Consider the following 26,630-nt stretch of genomic DNA (forward strand, 5'->3'; position numbering starts at 1 on the left):
GGATGGATGATGAATAGATGGATGGATGGATGAAAATAAAGAAAAGGAATCTTCTCTAGCCTGGTGCCTCAATTCCTGAGCATCCAGCACTAAGTGCACAGAGGCAGGCTTGGCTGGACCAGGGACCGCACCCAGAGATGCAGTGGCATCCTCTGTGAGCCCGGGAGGGTGCTGCAGTTGAAGTTGCAGTTGAGTCAGGGAGCCCTGGGAGTGACAGTGTAGCCCCAGCTCGAGCCTTCCTACCACCCTTCCTCACCCTCCCTCACTGCTGTTGCCCAGCCTGGAGCACAGTGAGTCCCATAGTCTGAGATCTGAAGTCAAGCTGACCCCCCAGGAATGATTATCCATGGGGTCTGCGCTGCCCATGGCACGTGACTCCTTGGGCTGAGAGAGGAAAGCTAGTCAAGGGCAAGGACCAACTCTCCAGGAACAGGAGCGTCACCTGGGGGCTGAGCTTACCGTTATTTACCCCAATCCCTCAGTTGGCTTTTAACAAAGCAATTTTCAGCATCCAATTAAGCCGTAATGGACAATTAGGATCACTAATAGTTGTGTATTTAATAGAAGGAGCTCACTCCCGAGTAGTTAATGTAAATCACTTGCTGGATGCTGATAATTACACTGCTTTGCAGAAACCAGGCAAGCCAGATTTCTGGGTACATGTGTATGAAACTCATTATTGAGGACTCTTGATTCACTTTTTCCCAGTACTTGCTTCTGACTGTGCTGTCAGACCCCTTCTCAGCCCTGCTTTTCCCCCCGAGCAGCAGGTTACCCGAGTACTAGCTTACCCCAGTTCTGCCACCATTTGGATACTTCTGGTTACTACAGAGAGGCAGACCCACGCCGGTCAAGTGCCCGGCACTGAGCCTTAGCTGTGTGACCTTGAGTGCTCCCCTTTGGGTCCTCTAAAATGGGGCTCATCATAGCACCGCCTTCTTCCACGATCACAGCGCAGACTGAGGGAGGTGACACGCGGTGAGCCCTTCGAGCAGGACTGGCATAAAGCAAGTTATGCTTTTATTAGGACTGAGGCAGTCTCCTTATTTGTTCTAACTTGATCCTGTTTGTTTTTTAACGTTGACGTCATATTTGATTCCAGGCCTTTCTCCCTCTGTGCTCCCACTGTCTCAGCCCTGACTTCTGCCCTGGCCAAGTGAGGAATGGGTGGATGTGTGGGTGGGTGGGTGAGTAGGTGGAGAGATGGTGGATGGACAGATGGAGAGATGGATGGATGAAGAGATGGATGAATGGGTGACTAGAAGGAGGAGTGGGTAAGGGGATGGATGGATGGATGGACGGAGAGACAGATGGATGGGTAGGTGGATGAATGTGTGACTGGAGGGAGATGTGGGTGGAGGGATGGACAGATGAATGTAATATTTGATTCCACGTCTCTCTCTGCCTAAGTCCCCTCCCACTGCCCCAGCCCTGACTTCTGCCAGGGTAGCTGCCGAGTGAGGAGCGTTGAAGGTCTGTTTCTCTTGTGTCCCACCCTCTTTGCTGCACTGGGTGCTCCAGCGTGGGTGGGGGGAGGGAGGGAGAAGAGACGGCTCCTTACCTGACTGTCCAGGATAAGGCTGCCATCCCTTCCTTGGTCAGTGTGGCTGCTGTGGCTGGGCCTGGCTGTGGGGAAGGTGTGACTTCCATGAACTCTGCCCCCACCCCTGCCAGGCAGCTCCGCTGGGGAAGGAGGCCCCAGTGAGTCTCTGCATTCCATCTGCCCTCATTCCCAAGCTGTGAGTGCCTCCCTGGCCCCGACCCTGCTCCAGGGTCCTCAGGAAGCCCCAGCAACCATCTCATCCATCCTCGGGCCCCCAGGCTCAGGCATGCCCCTGCGTCTGCACCACTCGGGGCCCCAGGGACGTCTGTGCCTGACAATCCCGGGCACAGGAGCAGGGGGGGCTGAGCACCAACCAAGGGGAGAGCGAACCGCCCGTCCACCCTTTCCGAGCACGCTGGAGTTTTGGTAGCCAGGGTCCCTGGCCGCAGGGAGGGAAGCCCCCTGTCCATGGTGCTGAGAGGGGACATGGCTTCTCCGCATGCACACTGTGCTCCTGAATGGGGAGCCCCCTGCTTCCCAGCTGCCCATGCTTGGCTGGGGGTCGGAGGGGTGGGAGAGGGGTGGAGGGTGGCCTTGGTTTTCCCCTGAACCCCTGCCCCCTGCTGGGTGGTGGCCCAGCAGCCTGGGGTCCTCTGCACTTGGTGAACACAACTCTTCTTCTCAGTCGCCCCCAGTTCAGACCCAAGACCCCCTAACTCCTTGACATTACCTTTCTCTGATGAAAGTAGAGACTTGAAGACAGGGCTTCCTGACTTCCACCCTCCTTACCCTCACGAGCCCCTGGCAGGAAGAGGACTTTTGGTGAACGAGAGAGTGAGGGAGCGAGTGGGCGAGCACATCGCCAGGAGGAGGGATGTTCTGAAGCCTGGTATTTGGGAAAGATCGTCCAAGCCCAAATCTGAGTGCAAGATTCAGCTCCAAATACACAGAAAAGGAAGAGCTTAAATACCCACGAACCCTGCGGTTGGGTCCCAGACCTCGCGACTCATCTTTCGTTACAAACTTAATTTTTAAAAGTGGGATTTATTGGCCTCTCAAGTGAGCCTAGGCGGAATTCAGGTCTGGTTGGTTCAAGCCGTGCTGTGAGGAATCAGAATCTCTCTGTCTTTCCCTTTCATTTTCTTTCCCTGTCTCTGTCTCTTTGTCTCCCAGTGTCTCTCTCTTCCCACCTCTTCCTCCCTCTCTTTCTCCCCTCCCCACCCCTGGGTTCTGCAATGGCTTCACCCTCAAGCAGGCTCCCATGGTGGCAGCTTGAGGGCTGCCAGCAGCTCCAGACTCCTCTCCTCTCTAAGAGGGGAGCTCCCCCACTGCCAGCATCCTGGAGTTGAGTCTCACTGGCCCGGCTTGGGTGGCATTCCACTGGGGCTTGTCAGCCATGCTTTGGTCGTATGCCCGCACCTGCAGGAGAGGGCAGGTTGGAACCTCATCCAACCACATCGAGAGAAAAATCCAGAAGGAGAACGGTCGCTGGACCACACAGGTATCACCCATCCCGACCTCCCATCTGGGATGCGCTGTGTCCCGGATCCTGGTGCCCTCGGCCCCACGAGCCTGGGGTGCTGGGAAGTGGCTCCCTGGGGGGGCGCCTGAGACGCAGGCGAGGCTGGGGCTGTGCCACAGGCTGCTGTGCAAGAGGGCCGCTCTGGACGCCCCAAGAGGGGGCGTGCCGACGCGGTTCTTGGCGTTTTGCACAATTTCTCTTCCAGATGAACCCTGAATCATCTTTTCAAACTCCATCCAAAAGAATCTCCCTGGGATCTGATTGGGGCCGCGCTGGATTTCCGGGGGAAGCAGGGGGAGTTGACAGTTTAAGCGGGGCCCCCACCCCCGAGGGCGTTGTTTCTTCGCTGCGCTTGAGCCTCCTGCGCCTCGTCGGCAGCAGTTTGTGGTTTTCCTAACGTGCGTCTCGCGCATGTCTTGTTAGTTTACTTTTCCTTGCCAGGGGTTTTGTCACATTTGTCGCCTTTTTCCTATTTAGTTTTTGAATTGATTATTGAAGATGCATCATGTAGGGTCATTTTGGCTCCCAGGTGATAAAGAAAAACTCAATAAAAACTTATAACCAAAAGAGGGTTTGTGATTTATTATCTGATTAAACTGGAAAATCGAGGTCTGGCTGGTTTCATTTCTCAAAGGGTCAAACTGCTTATCCTTCCCCACCTTGTGCCTCCACATATGTGTCAGTTAAGGAAACACCCGCCCTTTTAACAGATAACCCTCAGTCTCAGCGGCTTAACCCCACACAAGGATGTTCGTTCCGCATCTAACGGTCTCGGTGCCTCTTCTCTGAGCAGGGAGTCCAGGACCCAGCCTCCATCTTCAAGGGCAGCTGAAGGTCGGCTCCCATCCAGCCAGCGGGTGGGAGGTGCACGAGCGGAGGGCGGTGTGTGCCTGGTGCTGACGGGTCTGCACTGAGGAGGGGAGCACCGAAGGGTGAGTGAATAAACAAAGCGAGGTCCGTCCACACGATGGGGTAACAGTCAGCAGTGAGTTACTGACACGGGTTCCAACACAGATGCACACATGCAAGAAGCCACATACAGAAGACCACGTGTTGTGTGATTCCGTTTTTGTGAAATGTCCTGAACAGGGAAATCCACAGAGATGGGGGAAGGCGGGTGGTTGCCAGGGGCTGGGGGGGCAGTAACTGCGGGTGGACACAGCGTTTCTTTTAGGGTAGATGAAAATGCTTTTAACTTAGATCCCCGTGATGGTTGCATGACTGTGACTACTCAAAACGCTAAATTACACACAGGAAGTGGGTGAATTTTATGGTACGTGGATTATGTCTCAATAAAGATTTTTTTTAAACTGTGAGCAAAAATGCAGACGTTCTCAGATAGATATAAGAGTTTATCCCCAGCACACTGGTGCTAAACGGACTTTTAAAGGAACAAATCCAAGTCAGATTAAAACACAGAAGTGAGATACGGGAGGAGGGGCTGGAAGGAAGGAGCCCCACAGGCTGCAGAGGTGGTGGGATTAATAAGTCCACCTCCAACCTTACGTTCAGCAAGACGTGAAGACCTTGTGGCAGCCACGAAAGAAAAATAACAGATACACTTCCAAATCAGTAGCAGAATAAAGAAAAGTGAGTCATTCCAGCAGAAGGCGTGTCAAAAGAAAAGAAAAGCACCCAAAAAAGTGGTGTGAGAACAAGGCAGTGTATCCGGGATCGCGGCCGAGGAGAACGGCCGGTTCACATTTCCCCTGCAGCGGCTGTCGCGCCAGAAAGGCAGGAGCGAGTGCCGTGACGGAGACAGTGGGCAAGCGGTTACTATCCGGCCCTTTTCAGAAAGTCTGCTGCCCCGTCCTAGGACATTCTGCCTCGTTAAACCAGGTGGTAAACCCCCCTTGCTAGTTAACCTGTTTGTTGTTGTTTTCTCTCACATCCTCTAGAATTTGCTGTTCATCTTTGACATCGTGGAACTTCGCTGGGCAGCGGGGAAGCCCCGTTGCTGCGCTGGGCCCTCGCCTTGGGCCCTCCGGTTGGGCCTTGCTCCTCCGATGTTCACGCAGACTTTCTCTCCTTAGTTCTCCACTCTCACCCTCTGGCTCTCCGACTAGGTGTGGGCTACAGATCCACACTCCCTGTCACTGTCGAAACGGCCTCGCTCAAGTTAATGAACCTCTGTCAGCTTCGGTCCTGCGTCACGAGCTCGGCTGGCGTAAGCCAGCCTCACAGCGACGTCAGGAGTGAATCTGTGAAGGGCGTAATGCCCCTTGTGTTAATGGGCCCCACCTGTGTTCCCGTGAACCAGAGCATCTGTGCCACTCTCCCCATGCTGGGGGCTGGGTCTGTGGCCGGGTGGCGCTTCCAAGCCCCCAGGGTGGTTTGGGGCCTGTGACCTGCTCTGGACAATTAATTGTGTGCAGATGTGTAGTATGTCCCTTTGCTGACAGTCAAAGGCCCACCAGGGCACCCTTATGCACACCCAAAGTGCATGACAACATTACAGATGGCATTTGCTCTGTCAGCTGGATTCTGGAGCAAGGGTGAAGCAGGAGAGAGCCCTGCTGACCTTCAGTGGACGTGTAGCATGGGTGAGAAACAGACTTTTGTTTTATGGCACTGAGACTTGGGAATGTTTGTTACTGCAGCACAGCTTAGCCATGCTGACTGATGCACAGGGGTTGCCAGAAATTCCCTCCCTTCGTGACTCTGCACTGATGTAGTGAGTGTCCTGGGAGCATTTCCCAAGATGCTGCAAGCCTTGTTCACAGGGGCTGTCTGTCCTTTATTAACCCTTTTCATCCAAGTCTGGTGGAGGAAGGGCCACCCTTACATTTGAGTTGGTTCTGAACACTGATCAGTTCAGCCAAGCTGAGGCTCAGCTCGAAGCTGGCATTAACAGGACAGATGATGGGGTCCAGGCAGCCACAAGTCAGAGGGTTCTCCTACCGATGACGGAGGAGCCGATGTCCTTATACTCCTTGCTGGTGACCCACATGTCCTTGAAGGTGGAGAGTGAGCACAGGATGGAGCCTCCTACCCACGCGCCGTATATGGAATGTGGGCAGGTGGACACCTGGAAGGGGGTCGAGGAGGCGGGAGAGGGGAATGGAGGAGGGAAGAGAGGAAGGCAAGGGTGGTGTGAGGGGTCGGGGGGAGAGAGGGAGAGAAACCAGGATCAAAATCAAAGTACTGTTCTAAAGCAGGGACACAAAGTACCAAGCCCTGAGTGCACCTCATGCGCAGTCATTCCCCCTCCCCTCTCCCTGGGAAACACAGTTTATTCCAAACTTTAAAGATGCTTAATGGTCATATCCTGCTGCCTGTGGCTTTAAGGTGAGGCTGAAAGCAGCAAGGGCACAGGACTGGCCCTCGGCTCTTGGACTCACTCTGAAATAGATGACACAGTTTGTACTCAGGTAGGGACTCTCTGTAAGGCATGCGCATTTTGTGGAAAACAGAAAACACAGATAAGCAAAAAAGAAACAAACCCAGGCGATCGAGCCTCCCAGAGAGGCCCCCTCGGGCCGGGCATCGCCTTTAAGGCCGCCTCTAGCTCTTGCTCTGACATCAGTCTCGTGGATGAGAGCAGCCCTTTCCCCCTTTCCTCTTGTCCATTCCTGTCCCCTCTAACCTTGAAAGGACCTAGTTACAGGACGAGATCCCTAGGCAATCTAGCTAGCTCCCGACCTCTGCTCTCCGGGCGCTCGCCACGCCCTGCCCAACCTGGCGATTGTCTCCCTAGATAGAAAGAAGTGAGAATAAAGAATTAAGCTGTTAAAAAGTGGCTGGCTCTCAACCCGCAACAGCCCCCTCAACGATTCTGTGGGCAGATCACGAGGACAAGACAGCAGCTGAAGAGAGTCAGCCCGTCTGCATGCGACGGAGAAAGACGCAGACCTCCACCTCCTGCCTCAGTGATTCACTGAGATTCCTCCCTCCTTTCTCCCTTCAAAAACTCTCATGGCTGAGCAGAATCCTCAGAGGTATCTCTGGACATAAGTCCAGCATCTTGCCAGATTGCCTGCTTTTCTGGTTAAAGCATCTTCCCTTTCTATTGGCACTTGCCTCTCGATTATCGGCTTTTGAGCAGCGAGCAGCCAAGCCTGAGTTTGGTAATGTGTGTGTCTCCTTCAGTTTCAATGTCGGGAGAAAGCAGTGTTTCTTGTTCAAGTCAGGTCACCTCTGGGCCGGGAGGAGGTAAACATCTCCACACCCACTTGCCAGGTAGGACCACTGAGGGTCTGGAAGGTGAATTCACTTACTCAAGGTCAGACAGTTGTCATCCTCACATACTCACTGACTTTCCTTAAAGCACTCAGGTATATCACAGTACATGTTTATTATTCTAAAAGAGGTGGGGACGGACACCTTGCTGCAGGAATGTGCAAGGCAAAGGGATTTAAGAAGATTTGGAAAACCCAGAGTCCAGGGAATAAGACAAGATGAATGATCAGATTCAGTCATGGGTGCTGGCTGGCTGTCACCACAGAACCGTGCTTGGCTTGGAAACCATCTGTTATATTGGTTAAGACAAGAGAGATGGCTGAAATTTTAAGGAAAATAAACAAGGGAAAGAGTCAGAGGTGGGGGGCAGGGGCGGAGGGACACACACTCAGGGTCAGGCATCAGGCACAGGAAAAAGCTGGTAACAGGCACCAGGACCCTCTTTCCTCCCATCAACAGGCTGTCACCCTGTGCGAGCCCCAGATCCTGCCTGGGTCTTGTCCAAACAGACACTCCAAAACAAGCAAAAGTGTGCGCAAAACTGGGGCAGCTTGCGCATTCAGGAGAAAGCAAAGCCACCGACAGAAAAACGGCCAGAGGGTTGGAACGAGCAATTACAAAGCGATGTTGAAGTAAAAGAAAAAGAGAAAAACTACGGGCAGCCCAGCACGTGCGGAAGGTGTCCCTGCGTTAGTCGTTAAAGAAATGCAGAGTAAAGCACGCATTTTTCATCTGTCCAACTGGGAAAGAGTCTTTAACTTGACGGCGCCCGTGTGCGATGAACAGGGCTGGGTGGGACACTGCCCCCTGCGTCGGCAGGACCGGCGGCTGGGTGTCTCCGTGCGCGCCTGGACAGTGTGTTCCAAAGCCTGGACTCTGAGCACATTCCTGGCTCAGGAAATTCCCGTCTAGAAATGGGCTCTAAGGGAGAAACTGTCCTAAAGAAAAAAGAAGATACCATGGCCAAAAATTTAGCACGAGAACATTATCATCGCAAGACTGAGGCTGTTGGGAGAAGCTCTCGTTTTAAAAGACGGCCCCGTGGGAAGCGGCTGCTCCCGGAAGGGAGGGCGAGCTTGCTTGTGGGAGAGAACCCTTCTCCTCTTCTTCTTTTTTTAATTTCTTTTTTCAGTTTTTAAAATTGTTTTGTCCACCTGTTTTATTTTTTATTTTTATTTACTTTTAATTTATTTTCATCTTTTTGGGGGGCAGATAATCAGGTTATTCATTCTCTCATCATTTCTTTTTTCCACTTTTGCAGCTTTATATGCTGAGAGGCCTTCCCACATAAATAAGCAGGTGTCGCCCGATTGTCTGAGCGCCCTCTGAGACGTGTGTCAAATCGCACAGTGATCTTCGGTCAGAAATGACCCGCCAAGCCCCCTCTAAGTCTGGAGCCAGCCGTCCACACCCACTGCTCCACACCCGGGGAGTCAGCCAGCCTCGGCTGCTCCTTTTCCCAGTGGAGGCCCCGAGGACTGAGCCCAGGACCTTGGGTGTGCCAGGCACCTGCTCTGCCACTGAGCTTTACCCTCGCCCCTCTTCCCGTCATTGGGGGAGAATTTAATGAGCTCGTGGACAATTCAAGGTGAGTCTACACCCCCTTCCCTGCCAGAGAGCATCCAGACAGGAGAGAGACTAGGCAGAGGCAGGGCTGGGCTGTGGCAGTTACAGGAAACAGGCGCCGCCTTCCAGCCCCACGTGGAGAAGTTTTGGGGGAGGGCTGGGGGGGATTAAGGGCTCAGAGAGGGGGATGGCAGACCTTGGCCCGAACCTCAGCGCAGCCGCAGGCTGGAGGGCAAGGCTGTCGGAGGGCAGCCTGAGGGACGCCCTTTGCAGCCACGGTCAAGAAGTGGGCAGGAGTATGCCGTCACAGTTCCATTTGTTTTCCGTGCTGGCTGAGCTGGACCTTCCTTTCTGGTCTGGTGACAGTTCGCCACAGGCAGCAGCTCAGGGAGCCGAGAGAAGGGCCAGTGGAAAGGCATCCCCGGAGAGAAGGAGGACTCCAGAGCGAGAAGCCGGGAGCGGTGAGAGCTTCCTCACAGTCCCTACACGTCTGTAATTTCATGTGAGGTGATGGAGAAAGGGCTGCAGCCTTGGGGAGGGAGGAGGCAGGGGGGTCACAGTTTTCCCACATTGTATGTATTTATATAACATCATATAAAATTGTATAAAGAAGACTGTGGGCTTAGGAAGAACACAGGTGGGTACAGATCTCTAGGACAAGTGTGTGTCACAGTGAGTCCTGTTTTATAACGAGGGCTGCAGTCTGAGGAAGGAAGGGATGGAAATAATTCTCCAGTATTACATGAATTTTTATAATCATGATGGAATTTTATGTATCGCACATGTAAAGAGGGCTGCCGACTTTGGAAGCGAGAAGACTTGTGTTGATTTCTGTAATACCAGCTGACGTGTTCACCTTTCCAGAAAATCCCTGATTCTCCCCTGTTGCCCCACTGGCTCTGGTGGAGGACGGATCCACACGGATCAGAACAAGGACCACTGCTGTGCAAACGTCTACTTTCCAACGTCGCCCTGGTCCACCGAGTCAGGCTGTCGTTTGCAAGCATCAGGGCTGGGAGAACCGAGCCCTGTGTGGCCGTTCTGCAGAGCCAGGAAGGGAGGAGGGAAGGGGACATGGGGCCGGAGAGGGCTCAGGAGGCAGCAGAGGATACGCTGGGGATTCAAGCCAGAAAGCTGCTCTGAGAGGGCCCTGCCTGCCGTCAGATCTGAAAGCGGGGCGGCTGAGGGCAGGGGTGAAGGAATCTTCCCAGAGCAGCTGGGGGAGCTGAGGGGAGAGGGGTTCAGTCCCCGCTTCCGGCCCCCCGCCCTGGGAGGAGGAGCCCCTCAGATGTCCTGTTTCACGGGTGGGCGCAGACATGGAAGGGAAGTGACAGATCTGCAGAGGAAGGGAGGTTCCCAGACAGCTGCTCACTCCCCTGCCCTCCCTGGTGTCTGGGAGACCCCAGCCCTCCCCCATCCACGCCCACCGCACCCCAGTGGAGCTCGGCCAGGGGTCCAGCGTGGGGGTTGGTGTCACTCCGGGAGGGGCCGAGCACGCTGCAGTCAAGGGAGGGCGGCCCGCCTGGGGCCGGCTGGGAGCAGCTGGAGGAGAGGCTCCAGGCAAGCGCACAGCCACCAGGGCAGCAGCGAGCAGAGGGCAGACGGACGAGGGCCGGACGGGGGCCACCCTCGGCCCAGGGCACCGAGGCGCAAGGAAAGCCCTTATTCAACCAAAAGTGCACGGGGTCCCCCATCCGCCCAACCCCTGGCCACCGCGCTGGGCGGGTGCCGAGCTGGTTCCGTCCAGTCAGAAGGAGAGATGGGAACGTGCTTTCTTTACTGTGCGAATTGAGACTGAAATTCCAGGCTCGTTGCTTAAACTTTGCTTATACGTTTTCCACCATGGCCGTGAGCTGATCTCATAAACAGAAAGGAAGAAAAGCAGCTTTGAAAAGTGGGGTCAAAAAGGAGCCAGTGTGAAAAGGCTACCTACGTATTGCTGGATTCCAACCACACGACCTTACAGCCACATGAGTCCAGCGACACGGCACCCTGGAGAAGGCAAAGCCCCAGGGCCAGTGCAGTCGTCAGATCAGCGGTCCCGGGGACAGGGCAGAGGCGGGGACGGGCAGGTCTGCACAGGGCGCGATTACCGCGGACGGCTGCGTGACAGTCGCGATGGACGTGGAACTGCTCTGCAGAACACGGCACTGGTGGGGACGTGACTTGCGTCCCCCGAGCCCACCACGTGCGCAACACCAGGGGTGAGCCTTCACGTCAGCTACAGACTTCGGTTCATTGACAGGTGGCTCGTGAGTCGTAACCGATGCACAAACGCAAGACGGGATGACAAGGGTGACGGTGTGTAAAGGGAGGGCTGTACAAGAACCTGCTTTCTGTTCAGTTTTCCTGTAAACCTAGAACTGCTCTAAAAAATACAAGCTATTCATTTAAAAGTAAATAAATAAACAAATAAAATTTAAATGGCGGTGAGAGGACGGCAGGCAGGGGCGGAGGCGTGGGCAGGGGCAGGGTCCCCGGTTCCCTAAACCGGAGATGTGCTGTGGGGCCGGCTGCCTCCTGCAGGCCCGAGCCGGGAGGAGAGCCTCTTTGCATCTTCAGCTTCTCTCTCCCCGCAGATCGGTCCCATCGGAGGTCAAATGGGCAGATGGTTCTCCCACCTTAAAACAACTGCCACCACAACCGCACAGGCTCCTCCTGACCTCAGTCCCCTGACCTGTGGCCCCGTTTCTCTGCTTTCATGGTAGCAAACCTCCTTCAAGACCCTCTGAACGTCAGTCTTAAAGGTACGTCTCATGGGACTGAAGGTGCTAAATCCCAGGGACTCCAGGGACCAGTTCTCAGCCCACTCCTACCTGCCGACTTGGCGGGGTTTCCTGCCCGCCGTCCCTCAGGGCTCCCCTGGCTGTGGGCTGCCTGCTCTCCCGGTCTCCTGTGCTCTGGTGTTTGGGCTCCTGGCAGCACCCCTGCCCCTCCAGCCTCTCCCGATGGACCGAGGGGCTGCATATTGACCTCGTCCTTCCTCCCCGTCTGCACCACTCCTTCTGGTCTCTGAGCACCATGCTTCTGCTGAAAACTCCAATGTGCACCTGGAGCCCAGGCCCCTGCCACCTCCAAACTCCCTGTCCCTCCTGGACCTCTGCTCTCTGACGGACAGGAGACATCTCCAACTGGACACACCCAAAATGCCACTTCAGGCCTTCCCCGGCTGCTCCTCCGGTGACCTTGTCCGTCTCAGTGATGACATCTGTGTCATCCCAGTGGCTCAGGCTAGGACTTCAGGAGACGCCCTGGCTCCTCTCTCTCCTCCTCCATCACGTCTCTCTGCGAGTCCTGTATCCTTTGCTTGAGCATGCTCGGAGTTGGACCACCTCTCTCCTGCACCACCTGCTCTGAGCCACCAGCACCTCTGCCTCGACCAGCCACATCCCCACACGGCAGCCTGACCCACCCTCCAGAGCCTAGCCCGGTCATCTCACTGCTCTGCTCAAATCTTCTGGTGGTTTCGAGGTAAAAGCCTCACAGGGCTTCTCTGACCTCGTTTACCCCCTTCCTTCTCTCAGCACAGCCAACCCTTTCCAGAACTCCCTCCAGGAAGCAAGCCTCTGAGCCACTGCGTGTGCTGTTCCCTCTGCCTGAATGCTCTTCCCCAGATATTCACACACTCCCCTCAACTCCTTCAAGTATTCCCTCAAAGACCGCCTTCCCGAGGACACCACCCTGACCGCTCTCTCCTCCCCTCTTCCCTCCTTGCTGCCCCCCCCACCTGCGGCTTCTAGCCCCTCCGGACATACCGCCTACTGTAGCAGACGGATCTGTACTGCTTACTGCTTCCTCCCCCCCGCTCGATCGTAAGCTCCAGGAGTTTTGCCCCTTCTGTTCACTGGTGCTCCCCTGAACACCTGGCACCGAGCCTGCCATGTGGGCGGCATTCCAGAAGCATCTGTGGAATGACCTCTGGAAGCCCCAGAGGGAGGGTGGGGGGCACCATACCTTCACGTTGATCTTCGGGGAAACCAGGGTGGATATTTCTCTCTGCAGCCGGAGCCGCAAGCCTGAGCAGGTGCCGGTTCCCCCAGACAATACGATGTGGCCGAAGAGAATCTTCCAGAGGGCGGGGTCGCAGGAGCTGACGCACTGGAAGGCCTTCGTGTGGACCCCCAGGTGGTGTCTCCCTGTCAGGAAGGGCGGAGCACAGATGAGCCGCGGGGACCAGAGGCTCGGCCCGCTGCCCACCTGGGCTCCTCCCTCCCCTGGAAGGCGCTGGGCCCCCCGAGTCCTGGGCAGCTCCGAGGGCAGCGGGCAAACAGCACCACTGCCCGCGAGGCGCTTGCGGGGTTCAGCAGGGCAGCGCGTGGGCGCGGCGCGGCCCCGGGCTCCGGCCGGGCGCCTGGGTGAGCACGCGCTAGTGCCCCTCTCGTCCCGAAGACGCCGCACCCCAGTGTTACTGGCAGTTACTCATGCTTAATGCCTCGGTGTCAGTCACCCTGTGAGGGGACTTCTGCGGACACCGCGTCCTTGCTCAGGTAGCCTTGGGAAAGCTACACCGACCCTTTCCTGAGAGCAAAGCCCCGTGGGGCGTGTGCGCTGTGTCCCCGCGGGGCGTGTGCGCCGTGTCCCTGTCTGTTTAAGACTGTGAGCCTCCGGGCGGTGTGGCTGGGGCCTGTTGGGGTCTCCCCGTCTGTGATGGTCCTGACTGCATAACCTTGGAACAAGGACTGAAAAGGCAAATTCGCAGGCACCGTTTAGGGCGGGGCTGGCCCAGTGCGCGTGCAACATCGCGGGTGTGTGGTGTCTGCCCAGACCGGCGGGGAACTTCCACACTGTGGGTGCAGAGCTCCATCCCGACGTCTCCATTTACCCGCCTGAAATCCGGGGGCACGTGCCACATTTTAAACCTTTGTCCCCAGCACCGACTGATGGAGAACACAGAGAGGACCCCAGCTCACCTGTCCTAGGTATGAATGCCATGTCCTCAGCAGGGACGAATCCTGGGGAAGCGTCTGCTTCTCGTGCATTCCCCTCTGTCCCTTATTAATGTAACCAATTATTTAAAATGTTTGTTTCCAGGCAATCACTGGTTCTCTTGGACTGCCAGGCAGCCTTCATTTTCCCAGTGCGTGGGAATTTCATAATCCGTCATTTTATCCCGTTCTGCCCTGCCTGCCAGAGAGCTTAATCAGCTCAATGCTCATTTAAAATCTCTAGATCAGCCACATGTTTAAAGTTCCTTCCAAAATCTGTGGGTTTTGCTTTTCTGCTTTAATTGTCTCGATTTTTATATTTCAAATTATTTTTAAATAGGATAGAGTATAAATATTATACATAATGAAGGAGAAGACTTGCAGTCCGGGTTAGTATTTAATCCCATTTGATAGATGACCTGACGCTCTCCAGTGGGTTTCTTCGTGTGCAAAATGAAATGATATGAGATTTGGGGAGAAGATTAAAGGATACAACCAAGGTCCGCAAAGTGACAGGTATACAGCAGGTGCTTAATAAGTGACGGCTGATATCAGAGGACCTTCTGAAATGGAGTGCCACCTTGCTAGTATTTGCTACTCTAAGCAGAATGCCCTCCTGGCTGCCCTGTCTCCTGCTGCCTCACAGCGCATCCTTCTGTCCGTTTCCGGGTTCACCTGTCCCCCTCCCACGGGCTCACCTATGAGGTCGGTCTGGAAAAGCACTTCGGGGCAGAAGAACCTCTCCCGCCCGAGGTCAATTTCCTGGCCGTCAGGCAGCTGACACTTCTGTGCATAGGAGGGCGAGCTGGCTTCCACTTTTTCTTTCTCAAAATCCAAAGCCACGTAACAGCATTTCTCTTTCAGGTCCCGGACGAACTCCCGGTCAGCTGTGGGAGAAAGAAAAAGGGCCACGTGGAGTCTGACCGTCAGGCGAGCTCACAAAAGCGTTCCCCACCCCCACCCCCATCCCCAGGCAGCATCTTTCTGAAGATTCAGCTCCTGGGGGCGGGGATCAGACGGCACCACTGTAGCTGCAGTTCCTGTGTTCGTCTCGTGCTCTAGTGCCTGTTACCCGCAACGTGTGCTGGGGGCCCCGGTCTGTGGACGGTAACAGTGGACTAGGGGTGTTCTGAACCAAGACACCAGTGCTTAAGACGCGTCTGCATTTTCTGCACCGTGTGCTATATACACCAAGCTGGAAAAATCAAATTCAATTTCATTGCCTATTAATATAGAAGGTGATGTTGGTGACCCCATCCCCACCTGCTATGAGTGTCAGCTACAAACAGCTCACGGCGGCCCCCTCCTCTGGGGAACTGTCAGTTGAAGCCCCCTCCCCTGGACGTATCTGGAAGATGAGCCTCCTCCCCTGTTTGTGTGGCTGACAGCAACTTCAGACCCAGCTATGCCTCCTGGTGTTGTGGTTTTATGTTTCATCCGTCATTCCTTTGAGTTTGGGTCAGAGGGAACTCCCTGCACCTGCTGGCCTGGAAATCCCACAGCTTCTCCAGCCCGCAGACGTCCGACTTCTGCCTTCACCCACTCCACCTGGCTGCTCTTGCCCAGGTCTGCAGTGTCTTCCTTGTTCCAAAGCTCTGCCACGCTCTTTTTTCTTTTCCTGGCTTCTTCCCCTTCAGCAGCTGACGCTGTTAGCCACACCCTTCCCTCCTTGGCTCCTGGGTGCCGCACACTCCTGATATGTCCCCCTTCCTTGCCTAGTTTGGGGTCTGGTGAGACAAGTCTAGGTTCAAATATCACCTCTTCCACCTCTGCCAAGTTCTTTAGCCTCTTAAACCTCCCCTTTCCTCGTCTTCAAGAATGGGATTAATCATCACTCGCAGGACGGTCGTAAGGATGAGGGGACATACTGCACAAGTGATCGTGCCAAGCCGCAGCCAGTCCTATCACTGTCCCTTGCTTTCCTCTAATTGCCACTATTCTTCAGGGTTTGTACTTGGTATGGTTTGGACACACACCTCTTGCCTAAGAAGACCAGAAAGTACAATGCAGGCTACGAGCTTGTTGGGAATGAGTGTCATGCAGGTTCTACAAACTGGGAATTTAGTCCGAGAAGTGGGTAAAAACTGGAACAGGCACATCCCTGTCTGGAGTCCTTGGGTTCACTTCCTAGCTGCTACACCTGCTAGTTGTGGGATGTTGAAGTCACCTACCCTTCCTAGACTTATTCCTCTTGCAATGGAGAAGCTTGTTTCCACTCAGGGTATTGTAACACTGAAGCAGTGAGAGAATTTATGTGAACTGTGGTCTTAGTCTGGTGCCTTTCAGAGGGTAAGTACTCGGTGAAGCTTAGTTCATCATCACCACTATCATCACCACCATCACCATCATTGACATCACCATCCTCACCATCACCATCATCACCATCACCACCATCATCACCACTATCATCCTCACCATCACCATCATCATCATCACCACTGCCTTCATCATCACCACTATCATCATCACCATCATCACCACCACCACCATCACTGGCATCACCACTATCATATCACCATCATTGACATCACCATCCTCATCATCACCATCATCACCACCGCCTTCATCATCACCACTATCATCATCACCATCATCACCACCACCTTCATCATCACCATCACCACCACTGTTATCACTACTATCATCATCACCATCACCACCAGCATCATCACCATCTGCCTTGTTGTCATCATCAATGTACTAAACACCCCTAAACATAAATAAGGTTGTTTTTTAGAACTCGGATAATGGTAGCCTTCACTTTACCAGCTGAGGGCTACAGGTGGAGCACGCCAAGGAGGCTATTACAGCCCAAAGTCTGGTTTACTTGGTCAAGAATAGCAATGCCTTACCTGTGCTCACCAGTGAGTGCCCACTTTCTGACAACAGGTGTAGGAAGTACAAGGTTAGGTCTTGGCCTGCAATGTCCATCTGGAAGGTTGACTGAGGCAAAGGACAGCCGTCAATGATGGGCACAAAGTATGTCATTCCTTCTCCAGATTCAAGGGTCATACCTAAACAAGAGAACACACTGGTATTATAATATTGGGTGCATGGCATTCGTTATCAATTGTCAAGTCTTCAGGAAGAGATGGTAGAGGGGGAAAGAGCTGGAGGGAAGGCAAAAATCAGAGGAGGAAACTTTCCTTCCCGGTAGGGGAATGTGCTGAATCTCTCCGGGCCAGGGCAAGGGCCAGCTGTTTTGGAGAAGAAGCCTGCAGATCTCCTTATTAAATCAGACATACTGGCATTAGCAGCAATTGCCAAAGAGCGGAGGAGGAAGGAGGAGGAAACCGCTCTTTGCACTATCTCCTCCAGAGAACTGACTGTACGCTGATGCAGCACCAGGGCTCTCTGGGTGGCGCTCAAACGCCACGAGAGTCTGAATACAGCAGAGGAGGCGTGCAAGTTAGCTGGCAAGGCAAATTAGGCCTCTCTATGCCAGTCCAAAAGGATGTGATGTGGTGATGGGAACACAGGGCCTCATTCTGTGTGAAACAGCGACTGCTGGAGCTGTCCAGGGCTGATCAGAGTTGAATTTAGTAACTAAGAACCTGAAACTGGTAACCAATGAAGCAAAAGTGAGTGAGGACCTCCAAGTCTACTGAGTGAGGGATCGATGAGTGGATTCCCTCTCCCACCTGAAACACCCAAAAACCAGGACAAAATACAGGAAACAACCATATCAGGCAACAAGTGGCGGTGAACCCCAGGAGACAGAATATCAGAAGAAAAGCAAACGGTAGGACAAGACGTCTCATGAACACACACACACAACTGCTAACCAAAATTTTAGCAAATTGAATCCAGCAATATAGAGGAGGAATAATATGTCATGACCAAGTGGGTTTTATTGCAAGAATGTAAGGTTGTTTCTACATTCAAAAATCAATCCATTTCGTCCAGTGTATTAAAGAACTAAAAGAGAAAACCCATATAACCATATCAATAGGTGCAGAAAACACATTTGATAAAATTCAACATCCATTCATGATTTTTTTAAAAAATTTCACCAAATGAAGAATACGAGTGAATTCCTCAAATTGGTAAAGGATGTCTACCCAAAACCCACAGTTATCATTGCATTTGATGGTGTACAGCTGAATGTCTTCCTGCTGAGATCAGGAACAAGACAGAACTGTCTGCTCTCACCTTTTCCATTCAATATTGTACTGGAGGTTCTAGCTAAAGCAACTAGGCAAGAAAAAAATGAATAAAAAGCATTTAGTTTGGAAATAAAGAAGTAAACTGTCTACTTGTAGACGACATGATTGCCAAAGTAGAAAATCCTATGAAATCTACAAAAAAAAAAAAAAGGCATCAGTGTTGACAAATAAGTTTAGTTAGAACTCCAGGATATAATATCGATCTACAAAGATCAGTTGTGTTTCTATATACTAGCAATGAATAATCAGAAATTGAAATAAAGACATTATTTACAACAGCAGTAAAATACATGAAACACTTAGAGGTACATCTGGCAAAACATATGCATGATTTCTATACTATAAAATACAAAATATTGCCAAGGGAAATTAAAGAAGACCTAGGAGATGTGCCACATTTATTAGTTGAAAGACACATTATTGTTAAGATGTCAGTTCTCCCTAAATCAAACTATAGGTTCAATGCAATTCCAATCAAAACTCAAAGAGGCCTTTTTGGGTAGAAATTGACAAACTGATCCTAAAATTCATATGGAAATACATAGAACCTAGAATGGTCCAAAAATTAGCAAAAACAAAAGACCAAAAGTATAGCACTAACATTATCTTATTTTAAGACTTATAAAGCTACAGTAACCAAGACAACGTGGTATTAACTTACAGTTAGGCAAACTGACAGAACAGAACAGAAAGTACAGTAATAGACCGACACATATATGGACAACGGATTTTCAAAAAAAAGTGCAAAGGCAATTCAATGAAGAAAGCAAAGGCTTTTCAACAAATAGTGTGGGAATACTTGCACCCATCTATACATACACACACACAAAACTTCATTGGCCCCTTATGCCATATACAAAAATTTATTCAAAATCAATCATAGAGCTAAAACTAAACTTATAAAACTAAAATTATAAAACCTCTAGAAGAAAACATAGCAGAAAATCTTTCAGTTCAGCATGTATTTCTTAGATATGACACAAAAACAAGGTCCACAAAAACCAAAGTGGTAAACTGGTCTTCCTTGAAGTTAGAAGCTTTTGCTCTTTGAAAGTCACAGTGAAGGGAATGAAAAGTCAAGCCACAGACTGAAAGCAAATATTTGCAAAATACTTATAGGATAAAAGACTTGTACCCAGAATACAAAAAGAATTCTCAGAACTCAAAGATGAACAACTCAATAAAAAACTGGGCAAAACCTTTGGATGGTCATTCTACCGAAGTAGATACATGAATGGTAGAGACGCATGGAAAGATGCTCAGCCTCTTGGTCGTCAGGGGAATGCAAGTCAAAACCACAGTGAGATACCACTGCACACCTATTAGAATGGCACGAATGAACAAGACTGACCCCACCAGGTGCCAGGGAGGAACCAGAACTCACACACACGGCTGCAGGAAACCATGCAAAATGGCGCGTGCAACCACTTGGCAAACTAGTTTGGCAGGATTTTTTAAAAGTTAAACATTCACCTGCTGTACAACCCAGCCCCTTCACTTCTAGGTATTTACCCAAATGAAATGAAAGCACGTATCCATTGCAAATGGACACAAATGCACACTTGTCCACAAATGTTCGTAGAAGCTTTATTTATAAAAGCCGCCAGCTGGAAACAACCCAAATGTCCATTCAAAGGTGAATACACAGTATGGCACGTTCACACAGTGGGACACTACTCAGCGGCAGCAAGAGAGGAACTATGATACAAACAACAACATGAGTGAATCTCCAGATAATTATGCTGAGTGAAAAAACAGCCATACAAAAAAAAGTCCATACCGCATAGTCACACACACACAAAATTCTGGAAGATGCAAACACATTTCTGGGGACAGACTGGTGGCTGTCTGGGGACAGGCTGGAAGAGGCAGCATGCGGGGGTGGGAGGGAAATGTTTAGGGGTGATGGGTAAGTCTCACCATCTTGACTGTGCCGGTGGTTTCAGGGTGTATCCACACGTCAAATCTTACCAACTGGTGCACCTCACACACGTGCAGTGTGGAGCGCGTCAACCGTACCTCAGTGAAGTTGTTCAGGAAAAAAAGTGAGACAGCGGGAGGGAGATATTCGACCAGGAGGGGTGGAAAGGGCTGGCAGGTGGAGTTTTGTGGATTTTGCTTTCCGTTTATTATTTGGCAGCGAGGGGGGGGGGGGGAGGGCGGCTCCCAGGGGCGGGGCTTCCTCAGAGCCACTCACCGCAGGTTTGGCCGGAGGCATAGAGAGAAAGGACTCCTTGGTTGGCTAAATACAGGGCGGGCACGCCGAAGGTCTCGAACAGGATCTGCGGAGAAGCCAGGCCAGCAGTCAGGGACTGAGGTTCCCCTTAACTCCGTGGGCACAGCGATCCCACGGGATGGAGGCACGTGGCCCCCAAGAGAGACGCAGACAACTGGGGTCAGGAATGCCACTCCTCATCCCAGCCCTGCCCTGGCAGGTTCTGTGACACTCCGGTTCCCAGTCTGTCAGATGGGCTCACACCCTCCCCAGGTGCCTTACGGACCATCTCGGGGCTGACCGAGAGCATCATGTCGTCTCATAAAGCACCATTTTATCACAGTGGAGGTGGCGCCGAGTTCCCAGGGCCTCTGTGAGGCCACCGCTGTGCCCTCTCCCCGCTCTCCGAGGGTGGGCAGGTGCCCTTGGACTTGGGGTCATCGTGGAACAATGAAAGCTAACAGTTACTGTGTGTTCACTGCATGCCAAACACTTAGTCCAGACATGGCTTGGTCACGAAATCTCTCCTGGATGCCGACTGAATACAGGGCAGAAGAAGTGAACGAGGGAGACACAGCCTTGCTTTTATAGCTGATGGTGAACCCCGCTCCTGTGTGTGTGATATTGGACCACCATCCCAAGGACAACGTGACAGTGAGCCGGAGCTGTGGGAGCAGCTCAGAGATGGCCAGTGGGGTGCTCTGCTGGTTTGGCAAGATCCCTGGGGACTGGCTTATCTGAACAATCTCGTGGGCTCCTGGGGGTAGGAGCCGCCTGTCCCTAGTTGTCTGGTACCTGGCCCTGAAGCGACTAGGGCAGGTGTATGGTGGCCCTGGGGTGTGACAGGACAGTGAGAGGTGCAGTCTTAATCAGCTGCCCAAGAGGGAAATTGACCGGCCTCTAGCAAAGACCCCAAAACTGGGTCAAGACAGCATTTGTAAAAAAAAAACATTACACACGCAGCTGGGACACAACACAGAGCACGTAACTCATGAAGCGTGTTACCCACTCGGTGGATTATTACGGAGCAGCTTCTGGGGGCTGGGGATTCACTCAAGAGAAGTGAAAACACGTGTCCACACAAAGACTAGCCTGTGAGTCAGCGCCACTCCTAGGAGCCCCCCCCAGTTGGCTCCTGGTGGGTCCTGGAATTTAAATCCTGAAATTTGGATCCTGGTGGAGGAGGGAGGGTGTGAACTCTAGGTGGGAGGGCAGCCTTTATGATCCAATTAGAGACCCCCCCAAAAAAAACCCACAAAGACCAAAACCAACCCTCGCTCCCCCTAGCCTGGCATGAGGCCAGTGGTCACAGAGCTTAGAAGGGTCTTTGGGGTTCCTGTGGTCACATTCCCATTTTATAGATGAGAAAACTGAGGCCCAGGGACAAGAAGAAGCAGCATTTACAGGATGCTCAGTGGGCGCTGAGCACAGTGACAAGCGCTTTACGGTGTTAACTCTCCTTTGCTTCCATAACGACCCCCAAGGTGATACCATTGCCATCCTGATGAAGAAACCAGGACACTGAGAGGACCAGTCACCCCCCTGAGATCACACGTGTTGGACGAGCTGGGGCCAAAGCCCAGGGATCTTAGTACCAGGCTGAGCCCTTCCCTGTACACGGGCTTCTCTTTGGGGACATGGCCCCCACAAATCCTCTTAAGATACAGATTTACTCCAGGAGGAAGATCAGCCTTGCACTTCCCAGTCCATTCCTGCTCCCGGGAGGAGCCCTGGAGGTTGGCTGCTGGATACAGGGACATTGGCCAGGAAGGGACCCTGCTAGGACGGCTGGTGTGTGATGGGGAAGCTCACGGCAGAGCCCATAGATGCAGAGAAGTCCATTCATCCCCAGCAAGGTGGCATCCCCTGTGCCCCAGTGCAGGCCACCGGCTGCCTCCCATTTGCTTCCAGAAGCTTCCACCTTTCAGCCCCACTCTCTGTCCTGGGCTGTAGCCACAGGCCCCCCTTCCCTGGGTGACCCACTGGGCTCTGCCCCTGCGGGTCCAGGAGAGCCCAGGGAGGCGGGAGAGGGCGGTGGAGTGCTGAGGCCCCCGCTGCATCCCTGTCAGGCCCTCCAGGGCGGGCGGGGACACGGCTCCTTGCTGCCAGCCCGGAGCTCTGCGCCCCCTTGTGCGGCTTGTCTAAGCCTTGGGCTCAGCTTTGTACGTCATCTCTCCAATAAACTCGCACCAGCGTTTCCCCATGTGAGCGTGCTTTGGTTTCCTGAGACAGCTAGGGGGTGGTTTTGGAGAAAGCCACAATGGAAGGCCCAGGAGACGTGGGGAAGTGCCCAAGACAGGCCGTGGGGTAGCCAGCTCTGCAGTTTGAGGGAGGGTGAATCTATGTGTCAACCCGCCTGGGCTGCAGAGGGGCAGACACTGGGTCGTACGTGAGTCCGGGTGCCCCTGTGAGGGTATTTCCGGGTGAGGCTGACGTTTAAGCCCATTGGCTGCGTAAAGCAGATTGCTCTCCCCAGAGTGGGTGGGCCTCATTCAATCAGTTGATGGTCTCAATAGAACAAAAGACCTGACCTTTCCACAAGTAAGAGGGAGCTCCCCCTGCCTGGCGGCCTTTGAGCTGGAACATCAGTTTCCTGCCTTGAAGCATGCGCCGCCGCTCTCCGGGGTCCGTCCTGCTGGCCACGGGCCCTGGGACTTGCTGGCCTCCAGAGCGCCGTGCGCCAGCTCCTGCTAATAAACCTTGCTCCATTTGTGTATCTCCTCCTGGGTCTGTTGGTCCTGAGAAGCCTGGATAAGACAGTCTGGGAGCCGCACGTTCCCCCGGGGGCGGGACAGCCCCTCCCTCTTCTCCTCCAGCTCTCCAGGGCCCCGATGGGCCCTTGGCGCTGTCAAAGCCAGTATCTGCTGTGACCAGTCCACAGGCCTGTGCCGGGTCCCCACGGAGCACAGCGTGGCCCACTTCTCTGACCGACCCGTCCGTGTGCAGATGATCCGCGGGCTCCCTCCCAGGGCTGTTAAATGAGGCGGCAGCTCCTAGCTGCGCTGTGACGGATGGGGCTCTGTTTCTGGGCCAAGACGTGAGTCTCCTCTGTGTGCAGGTGGTGCCGGGCATGCCCCCTGGGTCACAGCTCACTGCAGAGACACTGCTGGGCTCCAGGCTGTCGGGGCAGGTGGTGGACCCTGGCTGCCACTTCATTAGCCCGCCGATGCCCTCATTAAGCAGCCCCTGCGGCCCCCGCCCCACCTGGACCCCACTCCAGCTGGAGGAGGACTCTGCCATCTGTATAGGGGGTGCACCCTCCTTTCCTCACCAGCCTGCGCCCACGACGGACTTCACCACCCAGTTCAGTCCGGTTCAGTCCGGTGCAACCCGACCAGCACACACCACCAACTCGTTCCTGGGGGGCAGACACTCAGAGATGGAGGAGTTCTGGGTCTTCGAAGTCAGAATTAGACCTCCAGGCAGGACACACCAGGCATCAGTGCAAAGAACGGGGCTGCAGACTCAGGCCCGGGGGTCTGGGTGGGTCCGCGGGGCTCTTGTTGAGTGACCTCAGCCAGATGACTTCTGCTCCTGGAAGCTCCAATTTCCTTATCTGTGCGAAGAGCCTAGTAATCGCCCTGCCCACAGAGGGGTCGTGGGTCTACACGAGATAATTCAAATGAAACATCGCGCCCATGCCTGACCGCTTGGCGAGCTGTCTGCTGGCAGCTGTCACTCTTGCTGCAGATGTCAAAGGGGACAGCTCTCGCCCCATGTCCCTGTCTCTTCTGAGGGTGTCGTCAGGGGGTGAGGCTGGAGCTGCCCTCCCTGCAGCCTGCTCCCCAGCCCCCTTGCCCACCACCTGGCCTCTTACCTGCGACACTTTCTCTTTGTTGGCCATCGTGTTTAAAGGCGGCTCTGTCACCATCAGAGGGTGCTGCTCTGGGGCGACGTGGAGCACCTTGTAAAAGGAGTGGTGCCAGATCTGAGGAGAGGGGGGTGCAGAAGCACGCTGCAGTCACCACCTTGGCCTCTCCGAGTGTCCACCCCTGGGGAGGCTGGCCCCCACACCATGGGGACGTTGGAGAGGCCCTACTCAGAGGCCCACACGAAGAGGGACCACCTTGCCAGCCATGTGAGAGGGCCACCTTGGAAATGGGGTCTCGAGCCCCAGTTGAGCATTCATATGATGCAGCCCCAGCTGACATCTGCCTGCTGCTAATGAGAGACCCCAAGCCAGAATCCCCCAGCTAAGCCACTCCCAAATTCCTGACCCATGAAAACTCCCAGAGGTAATAGGGGACCATTGCTGTTTTCAGCTTCTAAGTCAGGGGCTGGTCTGTTCCACAGCTTAGATAACTGATGCATCTCCCAAGGCAGCAGGCAACCTGTTCGACCACATATGGAAACTCTAAGCAGAACCCTCACTTACTGAGACAGTGGTTCAAGTTACCTGTATTTCCCACATCCTTACTACGGCCGGCCAAGGGGTTCTTTTTTATTGCGGTGAAATACACATAATGTAAAATTCACCATTTTAACCTCTTTTAAGTGTCCAGTACAGTGGCATTAGTACATTCACAGTGCTGTACAACGATCATCACTATCCGTCTCCAGAGATTTCTCATCTTCCCAAATTGAAACTTTGTCCTTCTTAAACACTCACTCCCCCTCCCCCTCCCCCTCCCCCAGCCCCTGGCCCCACCATCCTACGTTCTGTCTCTGTGAATTCGGCTCCTCTAAGGACCTCATGTAAGCAGGAGCACACAAGATTTGTCCCTTTGTGACTGGCTTATTTCACCAAGCATAATGTCTGCAAGGTTCATCCACATTGTAGCCTGTGTCAGGATTTGCTTCCTTTTTAAAACTGAACTAAAAATAGACTTAACATATGATCCAGCAATCCTCACTCCTGGGCTTATATCCAGAGGGAAACTTAATTCAAAAAGACACCTGCACCCCAGTGTTCACAGCAGCACTATTCACAACAGCCAAGACATGGAAACAATCTAAATGTCTATCAACAGATGACTGGATAAAGAGATTGTGGTGTATTTATACAATGGAATACTACTCAGCCATAAAAAGGAATAAAATAATGCCATTTGCAGCAACATGGATGGACCTAGAGATTGTCATTTTAAGTGAAGTAAGCCAGAAAAAGAAAGAAAAATACCATGTAATATCACTAATAAATGGAATCTAAAAAAAAAAAGACAAACAAACTTATTAACAAAGCAGAAACAGACTTACAGACATAGAAAACAAACAAGGTCACCAGAGGAGGAAGGGGGTGGGAAGGGATAAATTAATAGTTCCAGACTGGCAGATACTAACCAATGTATATAAAACAGATAAAGAAGTTCATACTGTATAGCACAGGGAACTATATTCAAGATCTTGTATTAACTTATGGTAAAAGGAATATGAAGACGAATACATGTATGTTCATTTATGACTGAAATATTATGCTGTACACCAGATATTGACACAACGTTGTAAACTGACTAATTTTCAGTAAGAATATATATATATAAAAAGAACTGAATAACATTCCTTTGCATGGGAGGGCCACATTTTGCTTATCCAATCATCCCTTGATGGACCCCTGGGTGGTCTCTACCTTTTAGCTGTTGTGAATCATGCTGCCATGAACACGAGTGTACTGACCTTGCTTCCAGTTCTTTGGGGACACACCCAGGTGGAGGAGTGCTGGACCATGTGGTAGCTCTAGCTTAACTTTGCAAGGAGCCACCATACTGTTCTCCACAGTGGTTGCACCATTCTGCATTCCCACTGACAGTAGTTGAGGGTTGCAATTTTCTAACTTCTCCCTCTTCCCAACATTTGTCATTTTCTGGGATTTGTTTCTTTGTTTCTAAATAATAGCCACCCTAATAGGCGTGGAGTGTGCTGTGGGGTAGGAAAAATTATACCCCTTTCTTACAGATAAGGAAACTGAGGGCCAGAGAGTCAAGATACTTGTCCCAAATGATGTAGACTGTAAGTGGTGAAGACCCAGGTCTCTGACTGGAACCCATGCGGTCAGTACCGTGACGTAGTGTCTGCCTGGACCAGGGCCAGGAGATGGCCCTGCAGGCTGGCTGTCCATCCCCTCCTAGGTGCCAAGGCAGCCGGGCTCCCCTGTGAGCAGGTCCCACCCAGCAGAAGCTGCAGCCCACCTTTTCCATGTTGTCCCAGTTGGTGATAGCTGCCCGAGAGATGGGATATTGCAGGTTGAGTTTCCCTCGATTTTTCTGAACCTCATCTCCGATAAACCAGTCTTCCTCTTCCATTCCCACCAACAGATTCTGCAAGACACAGGCCAGCACAGGTCCGCTCTTAGGGGCAACTCACCTCACTTTGTCGGTGCAGACGGGGAGCCCTGATGTGCCTCCAGGGGACGGCTCTGGGTCACAGCGCTGCCATCAATGGCCTTTTCAAACCTGGGCACGATTTCAAAACAACACTAAGAGTTTTCAGCAAATGACCTGCAAGGAAAAAGTGCGCCTGAGGGAACATTGCTGGGACCCTCTCTCACCCACTTTGTGGATGAGGACTCTTAAGGGGG

The 26,630-nt window shown here is 52.8% G+C and overlaps 1 protein-coding gene and 1 long non-coding RNA gene across 3 annotated transcripts; one reads left to right on the forward strand and one right to left on the reverse strand.

Moving 5' to 3' along the window:
- Window positions 1-3,649: 3,649 nt before the first annotated feature.
- LOC106730987 (actin) lies at window positions 3,650-26,366 on the reverse strand. Of its 2 annotated transcripts, XM_032490099.1 has the most exons (8): window positions 26,242-26,366; window positions 23,934-24,044; window positions 20,099-20,183; window positions 16,588-16,749; window positions 14,434-14,622; window positions 12,765-12,946; window positions 5,967-6,093; window positions 3,650-3,975 (listed from the first exon to the last, which is right to left on the reverse strand). In XM_032490099.1, the coding sequence occupies exons 1-8, from the start codon at window positions 26,353-26,355 to the stop codon at window positions 3,884-3,886; spliced, it is 1,062 nt and encodes a 353-aa protein (XP_032345990.1). In that variant the 5' UTR covers window positions 26,356-26,366; the 3' UTR covers window positions 3,650-3,883. The 2 variants fall into 2 exon arrangements, with proteins under 2 accessions (XP_032345990.1, XP_032345991.1); XM_032490100.1 differs by lacking the exons at window positions 3,650-3,975; window positions 5,967-6,093; window positions 20,099-20,183; window positions 23,934-24,044; window positions 26,242-26,366 and adding an exon at window positions 19,822-20,009 and having other exon boundaries at window positions 10,812-12,946.
- Window positions 12,961-15,109, forward strand: LOC116666547. The gene is made up of 3 exons (XR_004323482.1): window positions 12,961-13,729; window positions 14,150-14,251; window positions 14,600-15,109. It is a non-coding gene; the product is annotated as an uncharacterized LOC116666547 (long non-coding RNA).
- Window positions 26,367-26,630: the final 264 nt, after the last annotated feature.

The sequence above is a fragment of the Camelus ferus genome, chromosome 10, assembly GCF_009834535.1.
Source record: "Camelus ferus isolate YT-003-E chromosome 10, BCGSAC_Cfer_1.0, whole genome shotgun sequence".
Classification (NCBI taxonomy): domain Eukaryota; kingdom Metazoa; phylum Chordata; class Mammalia; order Artiodactyla; family Camelidae; genus Camelus; species Camelus ferus.

What these genes read in the sequence shown, in the direction of transcription:
- LOC106730987 (XM_032490099.1), bottom strand. Translation starts at nt 26,355, where the DNA reads ATGGAAGAGGAAGACTGGTTTATCGGAGATGAGGTTCAGAAAAATCGA. An exon ending in GCACTCACTGGTGAGCACAG is followed by an intron (nt 14,623 to 16,587) that starts GTAAGGCATTGC and finishes TTTCTCCCACAG; the next exon opens with CTGACCGGGAGTTCGTCCGG. An exon ending in CATCGGCTCCTCCGTCATCG is followed by an intron (nt 3,976 to 5,966) that starts GTAGGAGAACCC and finishes TCCCCTCCTCAG; the next exon opens with TGCAGACCCGTCAGCACCAG.